Source organism: Aristolochia californica, unplaced genomic scaffold (genome assembly GCF_029961685.1).
Source record: "Aristolochia californica isolate CCGP_79_NKW_82.1479 unplaced genomic scaffold, dmAriCali1.0.hap1 SCAF_10, whole genome shotgun sequence".
Lineage (NCBI taxonomy): Eukaryota > Viridiplantae > Streptophyta > Magnoliopsida > Piperales > Aristolochiaceae > Aristolochia > Aristolochia californica.
Window position 1 is genome coordinate 1,339,332 of NW_027181771.1, and position 25,373 is coordinate 1,364,704.

At 38.0% G+C, this 25,373-nt stretch overlaps 2 protein-coding genes across 4 annotated transcripts; both read left to right on the forward strand.

Moving 5' to 3' along the window:
• Nucleotides 1–2,643: 2,643 nt before the first annotated feature.
• LOC137966294 (probable galacturonosyltransferase 7) lies at nt 2,644–10,496 on the forward strand. 3 transcript variants are annotated; one of them, XM_068812890.1, is made up of 10 exons: nt 2,644–2,954; nt 3,389–3,414; nt 3,507–3,566; nt 3,651–3,719; nt 5,819–5,918; nt 6,015–6,067; nt 6,367–6,671; nt 6,794–7,142; nt 7,554–8,093; nt 8,693–9,032. In XM_068812890.1, exons 1-10 carry the CDS (start codon nt 2,837–2,839, stop codon nt 8,702–8,704), a joined length of 1,632 nt encoding a protein of 543 aa, XP_068668991.1. In that variant the 5' UTR covers nt 2,644–2,836; the 3' UTR covers nt 8,705–9,032. The 3 variants fall into 3 exon arrangements, with proteins under 3 accessions (XP_068668991.1, XP_068668985.1, XP_068668979.1); XM_068812884.1 differs by lacking the exon at nt 8,693–9,032 and adding an exon at nt 9,487–10,496 and having other exon boundaries at nt 2,647–2,954; XM_068812878.1 differs by lacking the exon at nt 8,693–9,032 and adding an exon at nt 9,484–10,496 and having other exon boundaries at nt 2,648–2,954.
• A 1,443-nt stretch (nt 10,497–11,939) lies between these two features.
• LOC137939220 (E2F transcription factor-like E2FE) lies at nt 11,940–20,885 on the forward strand. Its single transcript, XM_068784451.1, has 7 exons — nt 11,940–12,131; nt 13,731–13,848; nt 14,051–14,119; nt 14,194–14,265; nt 14,351–14,426; nt 14,513–14,892; nt 20,804–20,885. The coding sequence occupies exons 1-7, from the start codon at nt 11,940–11,942 to the stop codon at nt 20,818–20,820; spliced, it is 924 nt and encodes a 307-aa protein (XP_068640552.1). The 3' UTR covers nt 20,821–20,885.
• The last annotated feature ends 4,488 nt before the right edge of the window (nt 20,886–25,373 follow it).

Below are 25,373 nucleotides of genomic sequence, written 5' to 3' on the forward strand. Positions count from 1 at the left end.
TTGAAGACCAAAAATCATTTTCATTGCAAACTAAAGTCGTAAACTCTAGCGTGAGAGGGTGTGTTGAAGAACATATATGAAAGAGTCTTACATGACTCTCATAGAAAAAAAATTCACTGAGCCAAAATTAATCTCACAAGAGGTCTTAAAGAAAGTGTTAATTAAAGGTGTCTGAGTTATGTTAGTATTCTATTTATGTTCAATTATTCAATTGTTCTAAAAATTATTTTTAGTATTTAATTTTGGGTGTACTGGGATAATGGTAGTTTAAATATAATTGGATTTTACTTGTTTCCTCTATTATAAATAGAAGTTCACGAACTCAGATTTAATCAAGTCAATCCATTACTTTGTCATTAAAAATAATTTAAAAACTATTAACCCCCTATTTAATTATTAATAAATAAAATAAAAATTAAAACCAATAAAAAAAAAAAATTACCGTTAAAAATGACTAATAAATTTATAATCAAACATTATTAAAATATAAAAATTACTTACCCATAAACGTTTTATTGAGTAGAAAAAAGTAATTTTACATGAACTATTTCATTATATTTATGTTTTCATGTTTATTCGTAACGTAATATTTAGAAAAAAATATAAAAAATTATAAAATAGCCAACTTTGTTAAGAATTACAATGGCTCAATATCCAAAACCCTATCAAGATAAATAAACTTTATTTTATAGAAAGATTGCAAGAAGCGAGCAACGAGGCATTGTTAATTAAGTAGCCATGTCGAATATCTTTACCGATTTATTAAGTATAATATTTTTACAATTTTCAATTTTCATACATCTATTAAATTATCGAGAAAATAAAAAAAAGAAAGAAAAAGAGCATGATAGATATAAATATAATTTAATTTATTTAAATAGTAATAATAATATTAATATTTAAACATACATTATATTATACTCGTATACTAATTTTTATATTATCCATTTAGTAATATTTTAAATTATAATCCAATATTATTATATAGTTTTTTTAAAATAATATTTTATTATATTTTTATTTTATCACAAAATAATATTAACATCTACATATCAACAATGAGTAAAAAGAGATTAAAAATTAAAAAATTAAAATTAATTTATTTTATAACCTAATATCAGAAATAAAAAATGACTATATTCAAAGAGATATTTATTCCCTTTTACACTCTAAAATTTTCCAAAATATTAAAATTTAAAAATGCATTAATATTTAATAAGGTAAAAATATTAATCTACAAATTATACCCACGCATTTGATCCGTGCATATGGCCTGCACACGCAGCGGCCGACAAAGCAATGCCAACGCCGACATGATATCACTCTCTTTCATTTCATGCATTTGTTCCAAAATTACCCTTGTCTGGTAGCTACAGTGCACGTGTTCATATCTAATGATGATGCCTCCTCAGTGCCAATTATAAAATAACAATCGATTGGGGAGGGAATCTCTTTCCATTCCTCTATTTAATAGAATATGGTATAATTATTTATATTATTTTTAATTTTAAATATAACACAAATACCTCTTTATTACTGTCAAAATTATATTATATTATTAATGGTAAATTACCTACAATTATTACCTCCCCCTAAACTATAATTAAAATATTTATATAATTTAATCTTACAAAATAGGATGGATAGGCTAATTTGAAATGGGTTCAATCGGATTTAAATTCCTTATTGATCGACACACCACTTGCTAATGTGAGTGGATTTCATGGTTTAAATCAAGTGATTTGGCTAGTATTTTTGTAAAATAGTCGATCGAACCTCTTCTATCTTCTTAACAAAGGACTCTTTGATTTTTTGTTAATATTTTTAATTGTGACATTATACTGGTATCACCTTGTCTTGATATATTATCAAACTTGATCGTTACCCTAAAATTTTAGTCGACTATCTAATTTTTTTAATTAAATCAGATATAATTTTAAAATTTAAATTTTAAATAATCTAAATTATTTCTAATAATATCAAAATTAGGCACTTGTTCAGTACAATTAATCAATTTTGACTTTTACATATAAAGATCATAATATTTTAAAATATATAAAAATTTAATTAATTATTATGTTAAAATTAAAGGTAATAGACTGTATTTAATGGGAGAAAAAATTGGCACTATTTTAATTTAATTTTATTAAGATTATTTTTATATTTACCATATTATTAAAATTAATTTATTAAAAAATCGTGCGTTGTGAAAAAGTAAAAATACTAAAAGTAGATCAATAAACGAAAGAGATGTCGTATGAGGCACGATGCAGGCGCGACAAAAAGACCCTTTTACCCTCTTCAAGGGTCCACTCATGACAAAATATCACATCGCAATGATTGAATCTGGGGCCACGGATAAAACAGAGAATTTTCCTTAATGTATTTTGTTTCGTAGATTTAGAATGAGTCGACGGCTGGGATTGTTCTAATTTCAACGTGGTAACTGAGTTCGAGTCGGGGAAAACCCGGGAGCTAGCGAGGGGGTAAAAACGGCAACTCGGTGAAGCAGAGGAGTTAGAAACAGTTAAGCAACCAAAGAGGGGCGAAAAAAGAGGTGTCACTGTCTTCTTTTTTAAGCCAAAACTTTCTCCCTCTGCTCTCTCTCTCTCTCTATCTCTGCAACACACACATACAGAGACACTCTGTGCATCATTTTTTTTTTTTTTTTTCTGTCGCTCGCATTTCCAATTTTCAATGAGAGATCGGTCGAGAGAAGCGGCGGGGGGAAGAGGTGGGGCGTAGATCGAAGGACGGCGTGTGGTGGAACAAGGAGAGGACCAAGTGGAGGAAGAAGAGGGGGGAGAAGGCGGAGAATAAGGAGTGGAACGAGGAGATGAAGGGCGCTCCTCCGGTTCCTCATAAGAGAGGATGGAGAGGCTTCTGTTTTCCAGTTATCAGTCTCGTGCTGCTGTCTCTGCTGGTTCCGCTCTTCTTCTTAGTTAATCAGTCCGGTATGGTGCTCGGAAAACCCTAAGATCTGTAGATCTGGCTTGGAATTACACCTCTTTGTGTTGATTTTCGTATGTTTCTCTTGGTTTTGAGGCGAACACGGGCTTGTTATTTATTCTGTCAATCTGCATTGTCTAGTCGTAATTTTGGTTCTCATTTTTTTGCTTTTTTTTGCTTTGTGGGATTAACGTTTGAATAGGCTTGTTTTTAGTGAGTGGATTTTGGTTTTAGAAGTTTCATTTTATCTGCTTTAGAACGTTTGGATTTTCGTTGTAATGGCATTGTGTTGGCTATTGAAAACTTTTTGTTTTTCGTTTTGTTCGTTTGCGAATGATTATGTGCTTGTTTCTATTTAACTAAGCGAGGTTTATAACAATACAGTTAATTTTTTGTTACTTTCTCGTAATAACCCTTTGGCGCTTCATTTCGTCCGCAGGGTACTCGGTGGAAACTGAAAGTCCGGTGAGGATCTTATTGATACTATTACAGTTTTTCATATCTCTCTATGCTATTTTGTTTCTTATTGCGTTCTCTTCTATCTGCTTGAAAATTAGGATGCTGAATTGAATCGATTTGATCTGGATGAACAAACTGAAATTAGTAATCTGTCTGAGGTATTCTTTTCTTGATGTATCTCAAGCTGAGTGTTTAGGAGTGTTCTACACAATTACAACTCGTATGTGTGCGGTTCATTGCAGAAAGAGCAGAGGGACCAATCAAGACGCGTGGATGATCTAATGAGAAGATTAGAGCCAAGCATCTCTAAGGTATTATTTGAAAATCATTTTAATTTTTTTTCCCTTGTATATAAATTAAAAACGTTGATGTATGCAATGCATTTTAAAACTCAATCCCAAACAAAGAGAGAAGCTGTCATTGATAAATTTTGTTTTTTGAATGGCATCATTGTGAAATTATGAATGTGTTATACATAATGCTATTATAAAAAGAAACGTCTCTATTGAAAAAAAAAAATTCAAAGTTATGGAGGTGAATACTTATGTCTATGCTAAAAAAAAAATTAAATGAATAAATTATTGTAATTTTAGCCATAGTGCCATACTGTCACTATCATCATTTTTTTTTTCATCCGGGCTTACTCCCAACCTTGTTGTGGTTGGATATAAGAATCCTTTTTCTATAGTCTGATCTACATGTAGTATTTGATCGGTATTTTTTAGGTCATTTCTCTCTCTCTCTCTCTCTCTCTTTCTAGTTTTGCTGCATGTTCATGTTAGCGTTCTCATATGTGCACTCTGATTTTTGTGTTTATGTAGTTTATTTATTTTCCTGAGACTAATGAATAATGATTCATTAAAAAGAGAATTACTAAGGAGCCTCAATATGGAGACACTAAGCCAGAAAAACGGAAAATCAGAGAAATTAAAAAAAAAAGGTATGTGGTTAAAGACCCTAAGAAGAGCCCAGTGGGAAGGTCTTATATTGTTTAGAGATACCAATCTTTGCAAGAGTTTGCCACTTGATTGGTGTCATTGGGGATGTTGTAGCCAATCCCACCATAGGATCGCCCTTAATGACTAGCAGTTTGGAAATGAACCCCAGAAAAATCTTTAGCCATAAAGGAGAGCATGCAGCTCTGCCTCAGTAGGTTTTGTAGTCACAAAAGGTACAGGGTATACAGCTTTGATTCTCCCCATGGAATCATGAATGGCTTCCCTTCCCCTAACTGGACCTGTGTTATTTCTGGAACTTCTATTCAAATCTAGTTTTGAATAATCATCAACCAGGGGGTTTGTTTAAGAACCTAGTCATGAGGGAATCAGAAGATGCAGCCATAAATTTCTAATTATCACTAATAACAGGCCCTGGGAGATTACACAAATATTTGTTCTTGACAACTTTGAATCATAAAACCATCACAGGTTTGGTTTTAAGATTTGTTATTTATCTTGCTACCTGTATTTCCAGGTCCACGTAGTGTTTTTCTGTGAAACATCTTTACCGAAGAAGTCTTATATTTAGTTATGTATTATCTCTGACATTCACTCATAGTGTAACTTCTTAGATAATTTCATGATAATTTCCTTCTCTCCTACTTTATAATCAGGTGTTCAATTGATTAAATCTGTGAAGTCCACTAAAAAAGCAAAAGCATATTCGTTGCAGTTATGTATTTTAATTAGTTGGAAATTTTAGGCAATTTTTAAGAAAATAACTATAACTTTGGGTTTAACTTGTTCCTGAAGTTTGTGTTGTATTGATTGATCGGGAGGAAGTTTACCATTTCTCTTTATAACTAAAAGTGGTCAAATGAATGACTAAAGGTTATGCGTGGAGATCAATGTACTTTGTCAGACAAGTAGGCCATCTCATAGCTCTCTCAGGCTGCTACTGGACGATGCTTAGCTACCTAGCCTAGGATATGGATAGGCTTGGCTCTGTTTCTTTCTCTGAGCGAAATTGTTTTTTGTTATACCTTAAGTGTAGGTGCTGGATTATAAAAAAGCATAATTTCTGAAGGGTCTCAGCAGCTGTAAAGGACTCAATTTTGGTGTTCATCCGGATCGATATCATTTTCATTGCTGGATTGTGTTAAGCGAGTGATTAAGGTTTTTGTTTGTTTTGTATTGTCCTTGACTATTGTCACTAAAATGGCATTTTTTTTCATGTCCTCAGTATGAAGTTTGAGTAGGTTATGTACTTATCTGGATCATGGTCTTTTGTTCTTTTTATATAATTCATTTACTTTTAGTGCATTTTTTTCTGGTCGTTGAAACTCTTTTAATTTTTTTTTACATTCTTGAACTGATGTTTTCCTTTGTCAGTTGATTATTTGAGAAATTTGGTGCATTACATATCTCTTTTGTTTTGGTTTTTAATGGACTTTTTGTTATACGTGCCTCAGGAAGTTATTGAAAGCATTGCCAAGGAAGCAGCCACTAGAACTTCTCAAAGTACTCTAGCCACATCTACTCAACTGAAAGACACTACAGTTGAGTCAATAAGTATGTGCCTGTCTTCAAGTCACTTGGAATTTTTATTTTTTTTCGTTCCACTAATTATAGTGGCTGAAACTCTATTCCATACTTGGCTTTGTATAGGTGTACCTGTTCCACCTTCAGCTGATACACTGAAATCTATTAATGAATATCCTGTGAGTTCGCCTCCTAATACTTTGTAAGGCATTTGTGAAAGCACCAAGTGTTGAATAGGCTGTTTGGCTACATGTCACTACTTTCTTCTCATTCAGTATCTTGTAAACAAGGAAAAGGGAGGAAAAATCTTCCTGTTGGTTTCAGTTATCAGATTTATCTTGTCTGAGATATCTTGTTATATGTGGAAACTGCTGCATAGGAAACATAGGTAGTCCAGGACTGTCTAGATGTTTTATACAGTCCATGGACTCAGAGAATTCCTGTGATTGCACTTATGAGGTTTTCTTGTTATATGCAGAAGAGACATGATGCAAGTGTGGCAGAAAGTACCCCAGATGTGTCAGGTGCTGCTGTTGATGAAACTGAAGCTTCGTGTCAACTTGAATTTGGTAGCTACTGCCTTTGGCGTGATGAGCATAAAGAACGAATGCAGGACTCTAAAGTAAAGCAATTAAAGAATCAGCTTTTTGTGGCCAGAGCTTATTATCCTAGTGTTGCTAAACTTCCAACACAGGATAAGCTGTCACGTGAAATGAAGATGAACATTCAAGAATATGAGCGCATGCTCAGTGAAACGACAACAGATTCTGATCTTCCACTTCAGTAAGTGAGCATAATCTTAGAAAAGGTTCTTTGTTGAAACTTGCTTTCTGTTAATATTTGCACAATATCAGGAAGGTGTTTTAAAAGAGAATCTAGAAGGTTAATTTGCTTTTCTGTTCCAGTGTTGAAGAAAAGATGCAGAAGATGGATGCAGTAATTTCCAAAGCGAAAGAACATGTTGCATGCACCAGCAACGTGGATAAGAAATTTAGGCAGTTACTTGATCTAACTGAGGATGAAGCTCATTTTCACATGAAACAGAGTGCTTTCTTATACCAACTTGGTGTTGATACAGTGCCAAAGACTCTCCACTGTTTGTCAATGAGATTGACAGTAGAATACTTCAGATCTCACTCAGCAGGTGAGGAGGATGATAAACACGAAGATCCTACATATCAACATTATGTCATTTTCTCCAATCACATACTTGCGGCTTCTGTTGTTATTAACTCAACTGTTATGCACTCAGAGGTATGTCAAATGCATTTATGTATTTTTGCTCATATTTTTTGAAGTCATGATTTTTTGTTAAAGTTGAGCTGATTCCTCCCAAAATGAGTAGTTGAAGTTAGGAGGCTTTTTCCCCAACTAATAAACATTGGATATTTTCAATCCCAAACCAAGGTGGGACTATTCTCCTGGACAAAATCTTTCAGTGTAAGACATCTAGCCTGAGACATTAAGTACATATACAACTATAGACTAGTGGGTATTTTTTTAGCCACTAGTGGATTTTGTTTTAGCCAATAAAACTCTCCCATGTGTTGGCTGAGCTTGTGGGATGGCAAGCATTGGTCTATTCATTCACTGTAAACTATGAAACCTATCTGCAAAAATTGAGTTTCTTTTGGTTTTGATCATTTGAGTATTTCCATGTTACAGGAGACTGTAAACCAGGTTTTTCATGTGGTCACTGATGGGCAGAATTATTTTGCAATGAAGCTCTGGTTTTTCAGACACAAATACAAAAATGCAGTCATTGATGTCCTGAATATTGATGACCTGAACCTCAAACATATGGAAGGTTCTGTATCTCATCCATTGGTACATGACGAGTTCCGTGTTTCCATCCGAAGTGCTGACAATCCGGTTGCCATCCAGACGAGAACGGAATATATATCTGTATTTGGATCAACACACTTTTTCCTTCCCAAAATATTTCCAAATTTGAAAAGGGTGGTAGTTTTGGGTGATGATATTGTTGTTAAACGAGATTTGTCGCCTTTGTGGAGCCTTGATATGGAAGGAAAGGTGAATGGGGCAGTAGAGTACTGCAGGGTGAGGCTTGGTCAGCTTAGAAGTTATCTGGGTCAGAATATTCTTGACAGCAACTCATGTGCATGGATGTCTGGTCTGAATGTGATCGATCTGGAAAGGTGGAGAGAGAGTAATCTCACAGAAACTTACTGGAGGCACCTAAAGGTAAACATTTTTTTTACTTTTATTTAACTCTAGATTGTCAATATTTTAGGTACTTCTATTTTTTCATTTTTTTCTTTTGAGCGGCAAATTTATTTTGAATACAATCTAAGATTCCATTTTGATACTTAATTTCTGAGTATTTTTTTTTAAAAGGCTTATTTTAAACATATTGATATGGCTGGCAATTTATTGTTCTTCCTTTTCACCCAATTGATTATAATAGGGTAGAAAATAAAATTTTCTTACCTGCAGATTATGGTAAGATACCTCTATATCGATAAAGGATATTATGTAAGGGATTACCATTTTACCTGTTCAGGGCAAGTGCTAATTCTGTTTCCATTTGAGATAGTTTAATAATTTGGATTTTGTATGTTATTATTTTTTTGTTTGTTGACATTGCTGTTGGTTCTATTGATTTCAGATTTTATTTTATAATTATTTTATGAATGATTAATGGTTTCAAAGTTATTCTTAGTGATTCTGTTTCATTTTAAAGTATTTCATTTATTACTTTATTTTATCTTGATATTTACTGGTGGATGATTGGGTAATAAATGCATAACTAAAATATCTTTTACTCATTCCAAATGAAACAGGCAATGAAATAAGTATGGGGTAAACAGAAGGGTAGCTGTGTAAGTTTTACCTGTTCCATTTACCCCTTTGAAGTAGCCAGTTGAAATAGGTTGTGATTTTGGAATCAGTAGGTTCATTTCATGCTTCTTGTTGTTTTTTGTTTTGTTTTTTTTATTATTATTTTTTTTTGAGTTGTTGTTGTTGCTGGTGGTGGTGGTGGTGATGGTGATGGTGATGGTGATGTTGTTGGTGTTACTTCACACATACTATGTTGAGGTTGGTTTGAATTGACAACTCAAGTTCAGCACATTGGCAATGGCTGTGATTGGCATATTGAGATTTGCTTTATTGTAGGGAGTCTCGATGGTAAACTCCTATTCCCATTTACAACGTCAAATCCTTCTTGTTCCTTGCTGCAGTACTTCTTACTCCCTGATTGTGTGTCCCAAACGATAGCATTTGTTTTGTCTCCTGTTTGTGGTTCTGTGGTTGAAAATGATTTTGCCGGTTTCTTGTGTAAATCTTTTTGTTTCAGTTGATTTGATTCTCACACTCCAGTATTGAGCATAAAATGAAAAATCAATCTGCAATTGTAGCAATATTCCTACCGGAATCTTTTTTTTTATTTTATATTCAGTGGGATTTCCTGTGTCCATGTTAACCTTAAAAAAGAAAAAAATTCATTAACGGTATAATGCAGTGTGCCTTGTGGAACGAAAAGCAAAATGCAGTGTTATGTTTCAAACTGTAACCAAAGGTCCTTTACACATTCTTCCATTACTTTTTTGCATGTGTTTTTGTAAATGGACAGCAGCAGCAACAGGGCGAGGATAAGGATTTGAAGAGTGCTGGAACCTTGCCTGCGAACTTGCTTGCATTTCAGAATCGGATTTATGCATTAGACAATTCATGGGCATTGTCAGGATTGGGCTACAACTATTGGGTTGATACAGAATTGATAAAGAAAGCAGCTGTATTGCATTACAATGGCAACATGAAACCATGGCTAGACCTTGGCATAAACCAATACAGGGGCTACTGGTTGGAGTTCCTAACACGTGAGGATCAGTTCATGGATGATTGTTATGTGCGGCTGGATGGCAAAATCTCCAGTTCTGCTGCAACCTGATCTGTGTTGTTTCCCATATCATTTATATCTAGTATACAAGATTGCCTCATGTAGATGGTGCTGGTAAGCTACAATTTCTGTCCTCACCGATATGAATTCCACAATCAGATTAGGCCAATGGATTTTGAGATGAAGGGAGCTAACAGTTCAAGTTAAAGAAATTAGAGACACCCATCCCCATGCTGAATAGTTATCTATCAGACTACCAACAACCTTGGCAATTGTGGAAATTCCTTTTGGTAATAAAAGAGGATGAGTCTGTGAATTTACAGGGCCCTGTGGAGAACTGTCAGAAGTTGGCCATGACCGTCGAGGCCGCTTAACGTCAGGGGCTTTAACACAAGGTATTATTATTTTTGGTGAATGTAGTAGAGATGGGAAATCAGTAGGATTCTGTAAATCGGGAGTTGTTGGGTCGGTTTACTTGCCATTCATTCCCTGTGATATAGAGATGAGCAGATGATTTTTCGACCGGCATCCTGAACTGGATTGCCACCATTCATTTCGGAGTCGCATGTAGATTCATTTTTTTATCCCCTTTCTTTTTCCGCGTTTATTTGTCTAATGTGGATATACTGCTGAGTAATTATTTTTGTTCTGTTTTCTTTTTTGTTTCTTTTCCCACCCTCAATTCGGGTTTATTGTTATCAATGGGAACTTAGTTTTGATGAAATTGCATCATGGTTGTTTACTGATGTTCCACCTTTTAAATTTTCCTGTCTGTCTGTTTTCTCAGTTCTTGACGGGAAAAAGAGACTTGTTTATGACCTTTTACATATTATCTCTTCTGTATGACTCATATGTTACTTATTGAGCGTAGGTCTATATAATTGCTGTGGGATCTAATTTGTCACTCATTGTTGAAAGTAAAGAAGAGTTGTGGTAGGTCAGGTGTATCCTACTTTTAGAAGCAAAGATGGAGAAGGATCGTCTCTCCAAAATGATCCCGAAAATACCAAATTTGGAGAGGAACGGCCATTAGCCTTTACTTCATTTACAATAATAGGTGAGAAGAGCGTTTCCCAGACACCTGATATGTATCAATCAACCCAGAAACTGTCAATCTACTGAATGACTACCCACAAACTGCAGAAGAATCTGATCGATGGCAAACAGGCACCCATAGTAATTGTTGTGCAGATATGCAACTTTCATTGTAGAAAAATAGACATAAATGACGATTAATGGCCTTTGAATTTTTATTGCTTTGTTAGCAATTCGCCAAAAAGATGACATAAAACAGGAAAATTAAAAAGACAGGAGACAAGATTAAGAAAAGGTGAGACCTCGGAGTGGTGAAGACTGAAGAGACCAGAAGAAGACATGAGAAAAAGAAAACGCTCGCCATCTTCATTCTTGCCTGCTCGGATCCTCTGGCTTCCTCCAACAACTTAATCAATAGCGACATGCCACGGAGGAACTCAATACCTCACTCTCTCAGGCTCTCCTCCTAGAAAGCCAGAACAGACAGTTCTAGCCCTTCAGCTGTCGCGGCTACTAGAGGGAGAGACTGAGGGGGAGAGATATTGAGTTCGGCTTCCTTCTTTCATGGAGGTCTTCCAGGCCGCCTAGGGGAAGACGAAGACGAAGATCCTGTGGTGGGAAAAAAACAAAGAATGGAAGAAATATCGGGAGGAAGAGAACTGTCTCCTCTATGAGACGGAAATTCCCATCCATCATCGCCGACTTCGCATAAAATGGGGGACAAAAAAACCCGGGAAGGGGAAGAAAGAAACAGAGCACTGGAGCTCTGCATTTGGCGAGGAAAAAAAAAAAAAAACACGAAACAGGTGAAAATTATAAAAAAAATTGGAAAGAAGAATGGAAAAAATTAACGTATAAAAAATCATAAAAAAGGAGCAAACAACCATAAAGAATGGAAGAAATTAAGATCTAGAGAAAAAGAACGGAGACAGAGAAACGGAAGAGCAGAGAAGAATTAAAAAAAGAGACTCACAAGCTTTCTGGAGAAAGAGGCCGCGCCAGGGGTTGAGACCGATTTCATGCAACGCCAATAGAAAGAACTCAACGCCGACTTCTCTTTTCTCTCTTTCTTCGTGCTTCCATGCAAGGGGGTGTAAGAATCAAAGAGCAATAAGACAACTAAAACAACTAAACAGAATTAAATGAGCGGAAAGATGGGAAAGAAAGAAATGAAGGGAAGGAAATCCACGGACGTAGAGTATTCGGGGAGTTCAAAACCTGGCACCAGCAACATCCCAGTCCAGAAGTCTTTTCACCAGGCAGTTCTGGCCTTCTGGAGAAGGAGGTTACCGGCGCAAGATGTTGAGCCCGATTTCTCGATAGCTTCAGGGTTTTCTTGCGGGAGGGTCGAGGGGAAGAAAGATGATTGAATAAAAGTGAGTTGGGGTGTTCTTGCCATTTATAGATTATTAAGCGGTTACATAGTTGTTAATGATTATTATGACACCGTCATAAGGATCCATAAATTAACGATTATTATTATTATTATTATTTTCATTTAGATATGCTTTAATATTTTGTTTACAAAAAAATCGTTAATTAGTAATTTCTAATTTTTAATAATTAGTAATTAATAATTAATAGAAAATTATTATTTCTAATTTCTAAGCTTATATAAAAGAATTATTTATAATATAATATTTTTATTAATACATATTAATGCTCTAATGTTGATAATAATTATAATAATGATATAAAAATAATAATTTTAATAAATAACTATTATGTCTAATAAAATAATAATAATAATAATGGTAATTATTTTTTATTCAATTAATTATTACATAATTATAATAAAAATAACATTAAAAAAATATTAGTACAAGACTACGTCTCCCTCTCTTGTTTCACATGATCAACGCGCACGCCGGAGGACAATCTCGTCCACAAGAGAGAGAATCGGACTCCAACGGTCACCGCGCGCAATCTGAAATCCCGCCTCCGCGCTCATCTTATCCCGAGCCTCACAGCCTCGGTTACGAACCTAAATTCGAAATTTCTATACCGCCGAAGGAGAATCATCATTAATAAAAAATCACCATAACCATCTCTGTATCACTCACACCTTTATTAACGAGCGGTCTCCGCTCCCTCTTCTAACCCTCGTAATCCTGTTCCAGATCTCGTACCCACTCACCGCAGAAATGTCTTCGTCTTCTTACCTCGATCCTGCATCCGGGCATCATGCGTATGGCAGGAAGCAAAAGTCTCTCGGGCTTTTGTGCTGCAAGTACCTTCGGATCCTTCTCAGTGTCATTTTCTTAGAAACATATAATGTTTTTATTAGTTTCTTATGAATTTAATCTGTTGCAGTTTCCTTAACCTGTACAATCGAGATGATGTTGAGCAGTGGGCTGGATGAAGCAGCAAATAATTAGGTATTGGACGGATGTCGGATTGATCTCTACATTGAGCGTGGTTGACTTCTTTTACCTGGTATTTGAAAATTCTTTTGTGTTGCTTCAGGTGTTGAGAGGCGGCGGATCTATGATATTGTAAATGTATTGGAGAGTGTTGGTGCAAGATCTCCTTTTCTATGTACTTTTTTTCTTTTAAAGTTAATCTTTCTCCGTAGGGTTGTCAAAAATTTGTATGAATTAACTCAGGTTCTCGTGAGGAAGGCTAAGAATCGTTATTCTTGGAAGTAATTTGATGGGATCCTCAAGGCTTTACAAGAGCTTAAGGTGAATACACTATTTTTATTTCTTCTAATATTGTTTACAACGAATGCGGCCTATATGGTTGCAAGGTGAGAGCCATGTTTTTGCTCGATTTTGATCCACTTCTCCTGGCTGCAGCAGGAGGCGCTTAGGGAATTTTTTTGCTGTAATTTAGGAAATTCTTGCAACTATATGAAGGTAGCTTCCTTATGGGACATGATGTTTTATTTTCAGTTGATGAGTGCTCGGTGAAGTGAATTTCCAGAATTCATTGTTTATTATCAGGTTTGCGAGTCTGACGAAGATGATAAACCATCCATTCAAAGGATAGGGGAAAATGTACAAGAGCAAGGGAGCTCCAAAGATTGTGAACCTTCTAATATTTCTTTCAAGAAACAAATTGGTACATCTTCTGCTTCTTGATATATTTTGTCCGTAGAAAAGAGAAAGGAATGAGTCTGTTAGAAACCTTTGTTGGGCAGAAACCGGACGGCCCCTAAGGGATGCTGTTGGAAATTTCATCCAATAATTCTATCTGTTGCGTTATTTACGTATTTTATAATTGTATTATTATTATTATTCTGGTTTTTTCTTTGGTTGAATAGACAACAGGAGAGGGAAATCACTCAGCCTTCTTACACAGAATTTTGTTAAATTATTCTTGTGCACCAACGTAAGCCATCTACTTTGGTTCCAAAACTGGTAGGTTCAATTGAAAAGTTTCGTCTTCCGAACTCACTCCATCCTTCAAAAATGGTATCTCTTGATGAAGCTGCAAGACTTTTGCTTGGAGATGCTTCTAACCCTGCACAGATGCGAAGTAATGAAATTTCTTTGCATATAGTTCTCTTGTTTTTAAGCTATAAAAGACCCAAAACCTTGAGACTAACCCGCTTAGTCACAAGACAACTCTGCAACAAAAGTTCGGAGAGTATATGATATTGCAAATGTGCTGTCATCAATGAATCTCATAGAGAAGGTATTTCTAAACCACGAATTATTTATGTGAAACAGTATGGTAACGCTTCTGGGTATAATATTCTCAGCATTTTAAATGATCTGCTGACCCATCAGACAGATACTAGGAAGCCGGCTTTCAGATGGTTGGGTATCAATGGAAAACCAGACTCGGATCTGGTGCCTTGCGATAAAACCCTAAATGTGAGGCAAGTGGAATTTGGAACAGATATTACTAATATTGATTTTAAAAGGACCAAGATGCTTTCTCCAATTGATGAGAAAGCTATTAAAGTGCCAATTAATTGCGAGGCAAGTGGTCAAGATGATCCTATGCAGCAGGAAAAGGGATCCAGAGGTTACGTCTATTGTCCTATCGGCCCAGTTCCATCGACAGAAGGCAAGGACAAAGAGCAAGAGCAGACTGGGAAAAGAGTTCAAAATCGGGAGAACTTGGCATCTGCCTTTAGACCTCGATATCACAACCAAGGTAACTTTTAGGTGCTTTATGATGAGGTTTTTTTCCAAAATAATAAGTACAAGATTTTTATTATCTCGAGTTTATGTGAGATTATTCTAACCATCTAAATTGATGGCCTTAGTAAGTATAACTAAGATGATGTCATGGTGTTGAAAAAAGTTTATTGGTCAGATTGGGTAGTTTTGTGACTTAGCGTGTTACGTTCTTTTGAACCATACTTGGTTCTACTCTTCCAACTGCATCTTGCTTTGAACCAAGGCAGATGCCTTTTACACATGGCCGCTCCGGTATGCTTTTTGACACTTTCATTGCTAATTTATCATATTTTTTAGATGAGTGTACAACTATGTGTTGCTTGTTTCTCACCATCAAGTCATATCTATGATATCACTCCAATGTTGGTTGGATTGAATCTTGGAAAATTCTGCCTGTGTTGTTAAATATGTTTGAGTTAACATGAATGAAGGGGCAGAACCAGAAATCGAGACGTTTTCTTCACAGGTCTCTGTTGATCAGGTTTATCTATTTAACAGCACTCGAACATATATATAGCTATCGTTTGATGATTGCCTGTTTAAGCTTTGTATTGCTAAGCCAATGGCCTTATTTTGTTAGTCCACCGTGAAGGTATGAATCGGTGTAGGTCATCCAATAGAGTTATTTCTTTCGTTTTTACTGTTCTAAGAGTAGCAAGTAATGAAATTCCCAAAGTTTCTAGCCCGAAGAAGGTGGAGGCTATTGACACAGCTCCCCGTTCGGATGAGGAGGATGTACCCAGCCAGATGTACTGCCGTACATGTTTGGTGGAACGCTAGGGGTCATTGTGGACGAGAACGGTCTCGATGTGCTGTACTGGAAGAAGATATACGGTGGAGATGGGAAGAACAGATTCAGCAAAAAGATGTTGGGTGGACATGGTCAACAATGGGGGCTTCAGAAACTCGAAAGCGTGTTCAAGAGCTGCCCTTGCTGTATGGAATTCGTTACGTCATCGGGTATTTTTAGGACTCAAACGACCCTGATGATCATCGTGATCTTCCTTCTAATCCCCGTGGCAGGTTGTTATCCTTCCTCCTATGCCTCCGCTAACAAAGGAATTAAACCGACTCCACCACCAGCTCTGCCCATGGTACAAGCTTACACGTGCTCAGTGCTCCCAACCAGGACGAATCACTTTCATTGCTCACAATTCACAAAGATATTTGTTGCCGGTTTGGTTACAAGTTGCCAGAAACAAAGAAACCGCATCAGCATAATTCAAGGATTTCTTTCTTACTCTTTCCGTCTTCATTTCTCTCTCTTCCTGAAACAAAAGTCATCCTTCTACAAGGCTTCTCTCTTTCAATCCACAGTCCGTTTCCTCATCTTTTCCATCATCTGCCTGCTTCCTTTTTCTTCTTCCGATTCTCTGCAAAACATTGAGATGTTCTTCCTACGGGTTACTCTCCGGATTTCCACCAGATTCCGCCCCGAGTCTGGTCAAAGCATCTTTCTCGGAAGTTCCGGCTTCTCCGTCTAGAGGCAAGTCTAGGAAGTCAAATGTGGGAAAAGCCGTTGGTGTTGCTGCAACGAGTACTCCTTTGTTGTCTCGGGAGTTTTATTCTTTCTGCTGCACACAAGTTTGCGTGTTTACCCTGGAGGCAGAAGAAGGATGAGGAGGATGGTGCCCAACTTCGTCCATGATAGAACCTTATAGGTGCTTGGTGCTCCCAACCAGGGCGAATCACTTTCATACCTCGAAGGATATTTGTTGTCGTTTTGGCTACAAGTTGTTGGACACAAAGAAACCACATCAGCATCAACTCAAGGATTTCTTTCGTACTCCTTCCGTTTTCCTTTCTCTTTCTTACTGAAACAAAATTCATCCTTCTACATGGCTTCTCTCTTTCAATCCAAATTCCTCTGCTTCCTAATCTTTTCTATCATCTCCCTGTTTCTTTTTTCTTCTTCGAATTTTCTGCAAAACATTGAGATGTTCTTCCTTCGGGTTACTCTCTGGAGTTCCGACGCCATTTCCACTACCCAGTGGCAAGTCTATTAAGTCAAATGTGGGAAAAGCCGTTGGTATCACCGTGACGAGTATTCTTTTGTTGTTTCAGGAGTTTTATTCTTTCTACTGCACAAGTTGGCGAGTTTACTAAGGAGGCAGAAGAAGGATGAGGAGGATGTACCCATCTCCACCCATGATACAAGCTTACAGGTGCTCGGTGCTCACTTTCATACCTTGTAAGGATATTGGTTGTCGTTTTGGCTACAAGTTGCTGGACACAAAGAAACCACATCAACATCAACTCAAGGATTTCTTTCTTACTCCTTCCGCCCTCCTTTCCTCACTCCCTTAAGCAAAAGTCATCCTTCTACATTGTTTTTCTCTTTCAATCCACAATCCTTGGCTTCATCATCTTTTCCATCATCTCCCTGCTTCCTTTTTCTTCTTCCGATTCTCTGCAAAACATTGATATATTCCTCATTTGGGTTACTCTACGGCTTCCACCAGGTTCCACCACAAGTCTGGTCAAACCATCTTTAGCGGAAGTTTTGGCTTCTCCCTCCAGAGTTCTGATGCCATTTCCACTACTCAATAGCAAGTCTAAGAAGTCAAATGTGGGAAAAGAAGTTGGTGACAGTGACGGTGACGATTGGCGATAATGATAAATATTGATGGAAATCGGTAGGGGGAGAAGAGGGAAGGCGATGTTAGGGAATACTCGGTTTGAATAGTAAAAGGGAAAACGGGAATTATTGGTTTTCTCTAAGAAGTTGGTTGGCGTTTGGAACACTCAACCTCATTAAACCCCCATTTTTCTTTATATCTTCATCCCTGAGTTTTTCCCCCATGGTTTTTCCTCTTGTTGTGATTTTTCGACAGCGAAAAGTGGAAAAAAATAGAAACAAGATTTTGATTTCTTGTGAAACTCTTTGAAGGATTGATTTTTAGAGAGAGAGAGAGAGAGAGATCTTTGTGCTTTGAGTGAGAAGCTCTTGTGCGACCAATACAGTGAGAAACTATTCTTTTCCCGCCGAGACGTTGTTACAGAAACAGAGCTTTCTGCTTGCCATCGTTGTGCTGCGTGATTCCTTTTGTTGGACGTCTCTATCCTCAGTGTAGAGTAAGAGATACCAGAGAAGGAAGAAGGGCGTTGTATCCTTAGTGTAGAGGGAGAGAGCGAAGGAGAGGAAGAAGGAACGCCTCCGCAGAGGCGTCTCTATCATTTCACTGATCCATAACAGAGATGTGATTTTTAGTGAAAGGATGATGTACAAGGACAAACATACTGCAGATGACAGTAACTGAGTAGAGAGTGGGCCAGTATATGCAGATGTGGATGATGTCCTAGATAATTTTTTAGCAAACCCTTAGCCAGAAGAATCTGTTGAACATAATAGTGTACAACAGTCCGACATATCACAGTCCCCTGTTCCAGCTCTGATATTGAGAAGATTTTCTCGACCTCATGTGCCTAACAGGAGATACATCAATTATTTACTGTTGACTGATGGAAGAAAACCTGAATGCTATGAAGAGGCATGTCAGACTGAAGATGCTAGCAAGTGGGACCTTGAGATGAGATGAATTCTCTAATCTCCAACTAGACATGGGAACTAGTTGAGTTACCCATAGGGAAGAAGGTCATCCATAACAAATGGGTGTATCGGGTGAAAGAGGAGCACGATGGCTCTAAGAGATTCAAAGCCCGATTGGTTGTCAAAGGATTCCAATAGAAAGAAGGAATTGATTATACTGACATCTTCTCTCCCATTGTGAAGCTCACCACTATCAAAACAATGTTGAACATTGTTGCCATTGAAGATCTCTATCTAGTGCAGTTAGATGTGAAAACTGCATTTCTTCACGGAGGCTTGGATGAGGAGTTATACATGCATCAACCAGAAGGTTTATTAGAAAAGGAGAAAGAGAATATGGTGTGCAAACTCTAAAAGAGCTCCAAGACAATGGTACAGGAAGTTTGACAATTTCATGCATAAGGAAGATTTCTAGAACAGTGTTGAACATTGTTGCTACTTCAAAAGGTACACATCCAGTTATATCATTTGCTACTTTATATCGACGATATGTTAGTAGCTGGGTCAGATATGGATGAGATTAGAAACTTGAAGCGGCAATTGTCGAAAGAATTTGACATGAAGGACTTGGGTCCAGCTAAGAAGATTCTCAGAATGCAAATCACAAGAGATAAGCAAAGCGGAGTATTGCAATTATCTCAAGCAGAGTACATCACTCGTGTTTTGCAAAGATTCAATATGAGCCATGCCAAGCCAATTGGCACACCCTTGGACAAACACTTATGTCTATCCAAGGATCAATTTCCTCACACGGAAGAAGAGAGAGCTCATGGATAAGGTTCCCTATGCCTCAACCATTGGCAGTTTGATGTATGCAATGGTTTGTACGAGACTAGATATTGGTCATGCAGTGTGAGCTGTTAGTAGATTTATGTCAAACCCAGGTGAGACCCACTGGAAGGCAGTAAAATGGATTTTAAGATATCTGCGTGGCACCACAGATAAGTATTTGCACTTTAGCAAAGGTGAATTACAAGTGCAAGGGTACACATATACAGACTTTACAGGAGAAGTTGATCACCGAAGAAGCACCACTGGTTATGTGTTTACCGTGGGCACAACAGCTGTTAGTTGGATGTCGCAAATACAGCAGATTGTTGCATTATCCACCACTGAAGCTGAATATATAGCTATAACAGCAACCAATAAAGAGATGATATGACTTCAAGGATTGTTAACCAAGCTTGGTTTCGAGCAAAGGATGAATGCTTTGTACAGTGACAATCAGAGTGCGATACATCTGGCAAAGAATTCTGCAATTCATTCTAGAACTAAGCACATTGATCTTCGTTATCATTTCATCAGATCTTTATTAGAGAATGAGGTGCTAACGTTGAAAAAGATCCAAGGTAATAGAAATCCTTCAGACATGCTAACAAAGCCAGTGACTATTGATAAACTGGAGTTATGTTCAGCTTCAAATGGCCTGCAAGAATGAAGAGACCTAGATAAAGCTGCTGCATTGATATGTGTGAAGACAGATTGATATCAATCCTCAAGTGGGAGATTGTTAGGGAATACTCGGTTTGAATAATCAAAGGGATATAAAGGGAATTATTGGTTTTCTTTATGAGGTTAGCGTTTGGAACACTCAACCTCATTAAACCCCCCTTTTTCTTTATATCTTCCGCCCCGAGTTTTTTCCCCTGATGGTTTTTCCGCCCGTTGTGATTTTTCGACAGTGAGAAGTGGAAAAAATAGAAACAAAATTTTGATTTCCCGTGAAGCTCTTTAAAGGATTGAATTTCAGAGAGAGAAAAAAATCTTTGTGCTTCGAGTGAGAAGCTCTTGTGCGGCCAATACAATGAGAAACTATTCTTTTCCCGCCGAGACGTTGCTACAGAAACAGAGCTTTTTGCTTGTCGTCGTTGTGTTGCTCCAACGCTGCGTGATTCCTTTCGTTGGGCGTCTTTATCCCCAATGTAGAGTGAGAGAGACCAGAGAAGGAAGAAAGGCGTTGTATCTTCAGTGTAGAGGGAGAGCGTGAAGGAGAGGAAGAAGGAACGCCTCCTTAGAGGCGTTGTCTGGTTCGTTTATTACTGACCGTGTGCTGTTTGGTTTTGTGTTGTTTCTGATTGGTGCTATTTGGGCGTCAGCGGGTCTGAAGATCTTCATACAGGTTACATTGTTCCTTTTACAGATCTGTATTTATTTATCTGTAGTGGTAGATTAATGTATGGATTGCATGTGAAGGAAATTGTAAACACTGAACTATATTCCCTATAAAGAATTATCATCAACAACTGTGGACGTAGCCCGATTTAGGTGAACCACGTTAAATCTGTGTATTTAATTTTGCTCCCTAGGTATAATTTGATTTGTTTATTCCTATTAGGCGAAGGCTCTGGCTAACGAGGGTGGTGACGGTGATGGAGCCATAGAGGAGGGAGAGAGGCCTAGAAGGGACGCACAGTCCTTGCCAGTGATACGGAGTGGTGATGGTGTCTACGAAGGTAAATCTCGATGGTGATGGCGATGGCGACATCTGCAAAGGTTGAAGATTGTCTTCGGCAATGGTGAGGGGAGAGCTGAGCGAAGGGCGAACGAGGCGAAAACTTTGTGATGGCTCGGAATAGCCCATGTGTGCAGCGTAAGTGACGGGATAGGAGTTGTTCCAAAGGTGCGATGATCGAAGGTCGGGCCCAGTGCTACTGTTGCAATTGTTGGTCAATGGAACCAATGGCTGTAGAGATTATAACTCTTTAGAGTTTGAGTTTATTTGGTACTTGTTTTTTATCTTTACCCTTATTTTTATCATGCCCATTCAAGATGGAGCTTTGAGAGGCTTGTTTGCGGAAGCTAAAGGACAGAAAGAGCAATGACACTCGTAGTTGTTGGGGCGAATGGAATCACATCGTACAAAGAAGAGACATAGAAGAGCAACAACACTAGTAGCGGTTGGAGTGGACGAAATCTCATCATTTGGTGGATAAGCAGTGGCACTGGTAGCAACTAAGGTGGACGAAATCACATCGTCTAGAGAAGAGATGTGGAAGAGCAGTGGTTGGGGTGGACTGAATCGCATTGTTAGGTGAAGAAATGTGGAAGAGCAACAACACTAATAGTGATTGGGGCAGAAAAAAATGCATCATTTAGTGGAAGAACAATGGCTAGGGCAGACAAAATTGCATCGTCCGATGAAAAGATATGGAAAAGTAGCGACACTTATAGCTGTTGGGGTGGACGAAATCACTTCGTACTATGGAATAGCAGCGGCATTGGTAACGACTGGAGTAAACAAAATCGCATTGTCCAATGGAAGAGTAGTGGCACTAGTAGCGGTTGGGGTAGACAAAATCACATTATCTGGTGAAGAGGTGTGGAAGCACAACAACACTGGTAGCTATTGGAGTGGACAAAATTGCATCATTCGGTAGATGAGCAACGACACTGGTAGTGGTTTTGGCGGACGGAATGGCATCGTCTAGAGAAAAGATGTGGTGGGGCAATGACACTGGTAGCGGTTGGGGTGGATGAAATCGCATCATCTAGTGAAGAGATGTAGAAGAGCAATGACATTGGCAGAGGTTGGGGTGGATGAAATTGTATCGTTTGGTGAAGAGATGTGGAAGAAGTACGACACTGGTAGCGGACAAAATCGCATCGTCAACGTAGAAATTTAATCGTTAAGATTTTTTATCGCATGTGTCAATTACACGTGCGGGACAAGAGCTTCGAGGGTGGGAATTATTTTCCTCGTGGATTTAAGTCGTCTGTCGAGGCGACTCAAGTGCAGCTTGGAGTTATGCCGGTGAGGGTGGTTGTTGGCAGAGCGGACGACGACCACATGGGATGATGGTTGGCGATAGAGGTCAATTTTGATGGAAATCTACGTGAGAAGAAGAGCTAAGGGTGGAGGCTTTGGCTGACGGGGGTGGTGACAATGCTGGTGATAGAGCCGTAGATGGAGGAGAGAAAAACACGAAAGAGGCGCATGGACCTTGCATGCGATAGAGAGTGGTGACGATGTCAACGGAGGTAAATCTTTATGGAGATGATGATGATGGCGATTGGGCGCTTAGGGTGAGAATTATTTTCCCACTGGATTTAGGTCGATTGGCATGGTTTTGTAGAGGCGACGCACGGAGAACCTGGTACGGCATTGACGTAGGTGGTTGCCGACAAAGTGGACAGCTGCAGTGGGATGACGATTGGCCATAAAGGTAAATCTTGATGGGAATCGACGAGAGGAGATGAGGCTTTGGCAGGCGGGGCTGGTGATGGTAATGGGGGCGGGAGTTATTCCCTCGGGATTTAGGTATGTTGAATTTATGGAAAAGAGAAATACTTCATTGATTTTTGTAATTAGAGTATATAAACCTCTATTTATAATAAAGAAAGATAGTAGAGTCCAATTACAATTAAACTATATTTGTCCCAATTACACCCAAACTTTAATTAAATAACCCAATATAAATATAAGACTAACATGATTAAATAACCCAATATAAATATAAGACTAACATGATTAAATAACCCAATATAAATATAAGATTAACATGATTAAATAACCCAATATAAATATAAGACTAACATGATTAAAACATATGTAAACTGAAACTCTTCTGTGAGACGTGCTTCCATAATAATTTTGGCTTTGTAAGACTCCTTATTGTGTAAGATTTCTTATGCCACCTCACGTGATTATGGTGGGTCCCACCAGCTCATGATCATGGTGGGTCTATATCTTATGGGCTTGGGCCCATCTTCCAACACTCCCCTTCAAGCTAAGGGTGAGAGAATACCATGAATTCCCAGCTTGCTACAAATGATGTATAAGATCTTCTCATATAGAATGGCAGTCCTCCATATCTTCCAACACTCCCCTTCACGTTGGTGGTCTCTTCTATGAGGCCCAACTGGCATAAGATAAGTGAGAGTAAAATCACTCTTAAGTTGTATCATATCGCTCCATACTCTAGTTATAACCCATGATGAATGTAGGGCACATTTCTATCTTTCGTAGGTAGTGGGTCTATACGCAATGCTTAGAAGAGTAATCAAACTCTTCCATCACCATGTCCCTCCACAGGATAACGACTCTCAAGTGGTAGGAATAATAAATGCCAATTAAGGGGGGTAACATATATGTAGAAATAAGCTCCTTCATCACGATGTCCCAACCCAGGCACCGATTCTCACATGTAGAAATGGGTGATAAGTGGGTAATGCTTGTTAAAAGACCCACGGGTATATATATATATATATGAAGTCTCTACGGACTTAAAACATCTATATGTATGTACATGATGGACTTAAACTCCCAACTGAAGCAATACTCAAAAGGTTGGCCCAAAGGTATGTGAGAGTCAAATAGGGTTGCTAAATAACCAATATGTAATGGGTAAAGAGGAAGATAGGATGCTAAGATCACCACTTCTTCAATAATAATGTCTCATCCAAAGAGACACAATAGCCGCAACTGAAATATGCATGGGCCTATATAACACGAACCAAAATAATAAAAATCCTTGTAAAAAGACCCATGAAATAATCTGATGCGAGATACCAAATCATATGTTGACCAAGGAATATGTTGTCAATATTTCAAAATAATAATTCAACCAGAGAAATAGGATCAAGTCGAGCCAAGTCATTTATCACCAATAATTACCACAGTTATTATTGCGAGTCAGGATTCTTGGTTTTCAATTTTCTTTGTTCATTCTTGTACTTCTTCTTTTACTTCTCCCCCTCAAGTTGATCCCAGCTTGAACCAAATAACATAGAGGTAGGAAATTTTCAGTAGTATAGTTCAGTTTAAACTCAGATTTTTCAATGCAACAGGATACCAGCCTAAACTACTAGAGATAATAGATAAAAAAAATTTACATTATCTCTGTGGGCTGACTGATTCAACTCATAAAACTTGCTTTGATACCATATTGAATTTATGGAAAAGAGAAAGACTTCATTGATTTTTGTAACTAGAGTACATGAACCTCTATTTATAATAGAGGAAGGTAGTAGAGTCCAATTACAATTAAATTACGTTTGTCCCAATTACACCCAAACTCTAACACTTAAAGATAAATCCTAACATAATTAAATAACCTAATATAAACTAATATGACTAAAATACTTTTAAACTGAAACTTTTTTGTGAGACCTGCTTCTATAATAATTTTGGCTTTGTAAGACTCCTTATTGTGTAAGACTTCTCATGCCATCTCCTTCCATAATAATTTTGGCTTTGTAAGACTTCTCATGTCACCTTACGTGATCATGGTAGGTCCATATCTTATGGGTTTGGGTCCATCTTCCAACAAGGTCGTTTGGTGTGGTTTTGTCGAGGTGATGCAAGGGGAGCCTGGTGTGGCGCCAACAAGGGTGGTTGTCTGGAGCGGACCGTGGCAGCAAGTGGTGACGATGTCGGGGCGGTGATGATTACACAACCATCGAGGAGGGAGAGAAAGGCGTGAAAGGGGCACATGGTCTTGTCAGCGACAGGGAGCGGCGATGGTGTCAATGGAGGTAAATCTTGATGGCGATGGGGGGATTGGGAGTGGGAATTATTTCACCTTTGTTTTAGGTTGTCTGGTGTGGTTCTGCCGAGGCAAAGCTAATGGAGCCTGCTGCGGTGTCGGCAAAGGTGGTTGTTGAGAGCGGATGGCAGCAACGGGGTGACAGTGATGATTGGTGACATAGGTAAATCTTGATGGAAATCGGCGGGAGGAGAAGAGGGTAGGGTTGGTGATTGTGACAGAGCCATAGAGGAGAGAGAGAGGCATGAAAGAGTGTTAAATACCTAACCAATACTACCCAAAAGACTGGCTTGGTAGGTAGCGGAAAGCCAAATACTTAACCTAGGATCATAACATCACACACCCTTTAGAGAAGAACTTGCCCTTAAGCTCTTATGAGCTGATGCTCAACAAGCTGCTCCATTACGAGCCGAAGTCTAT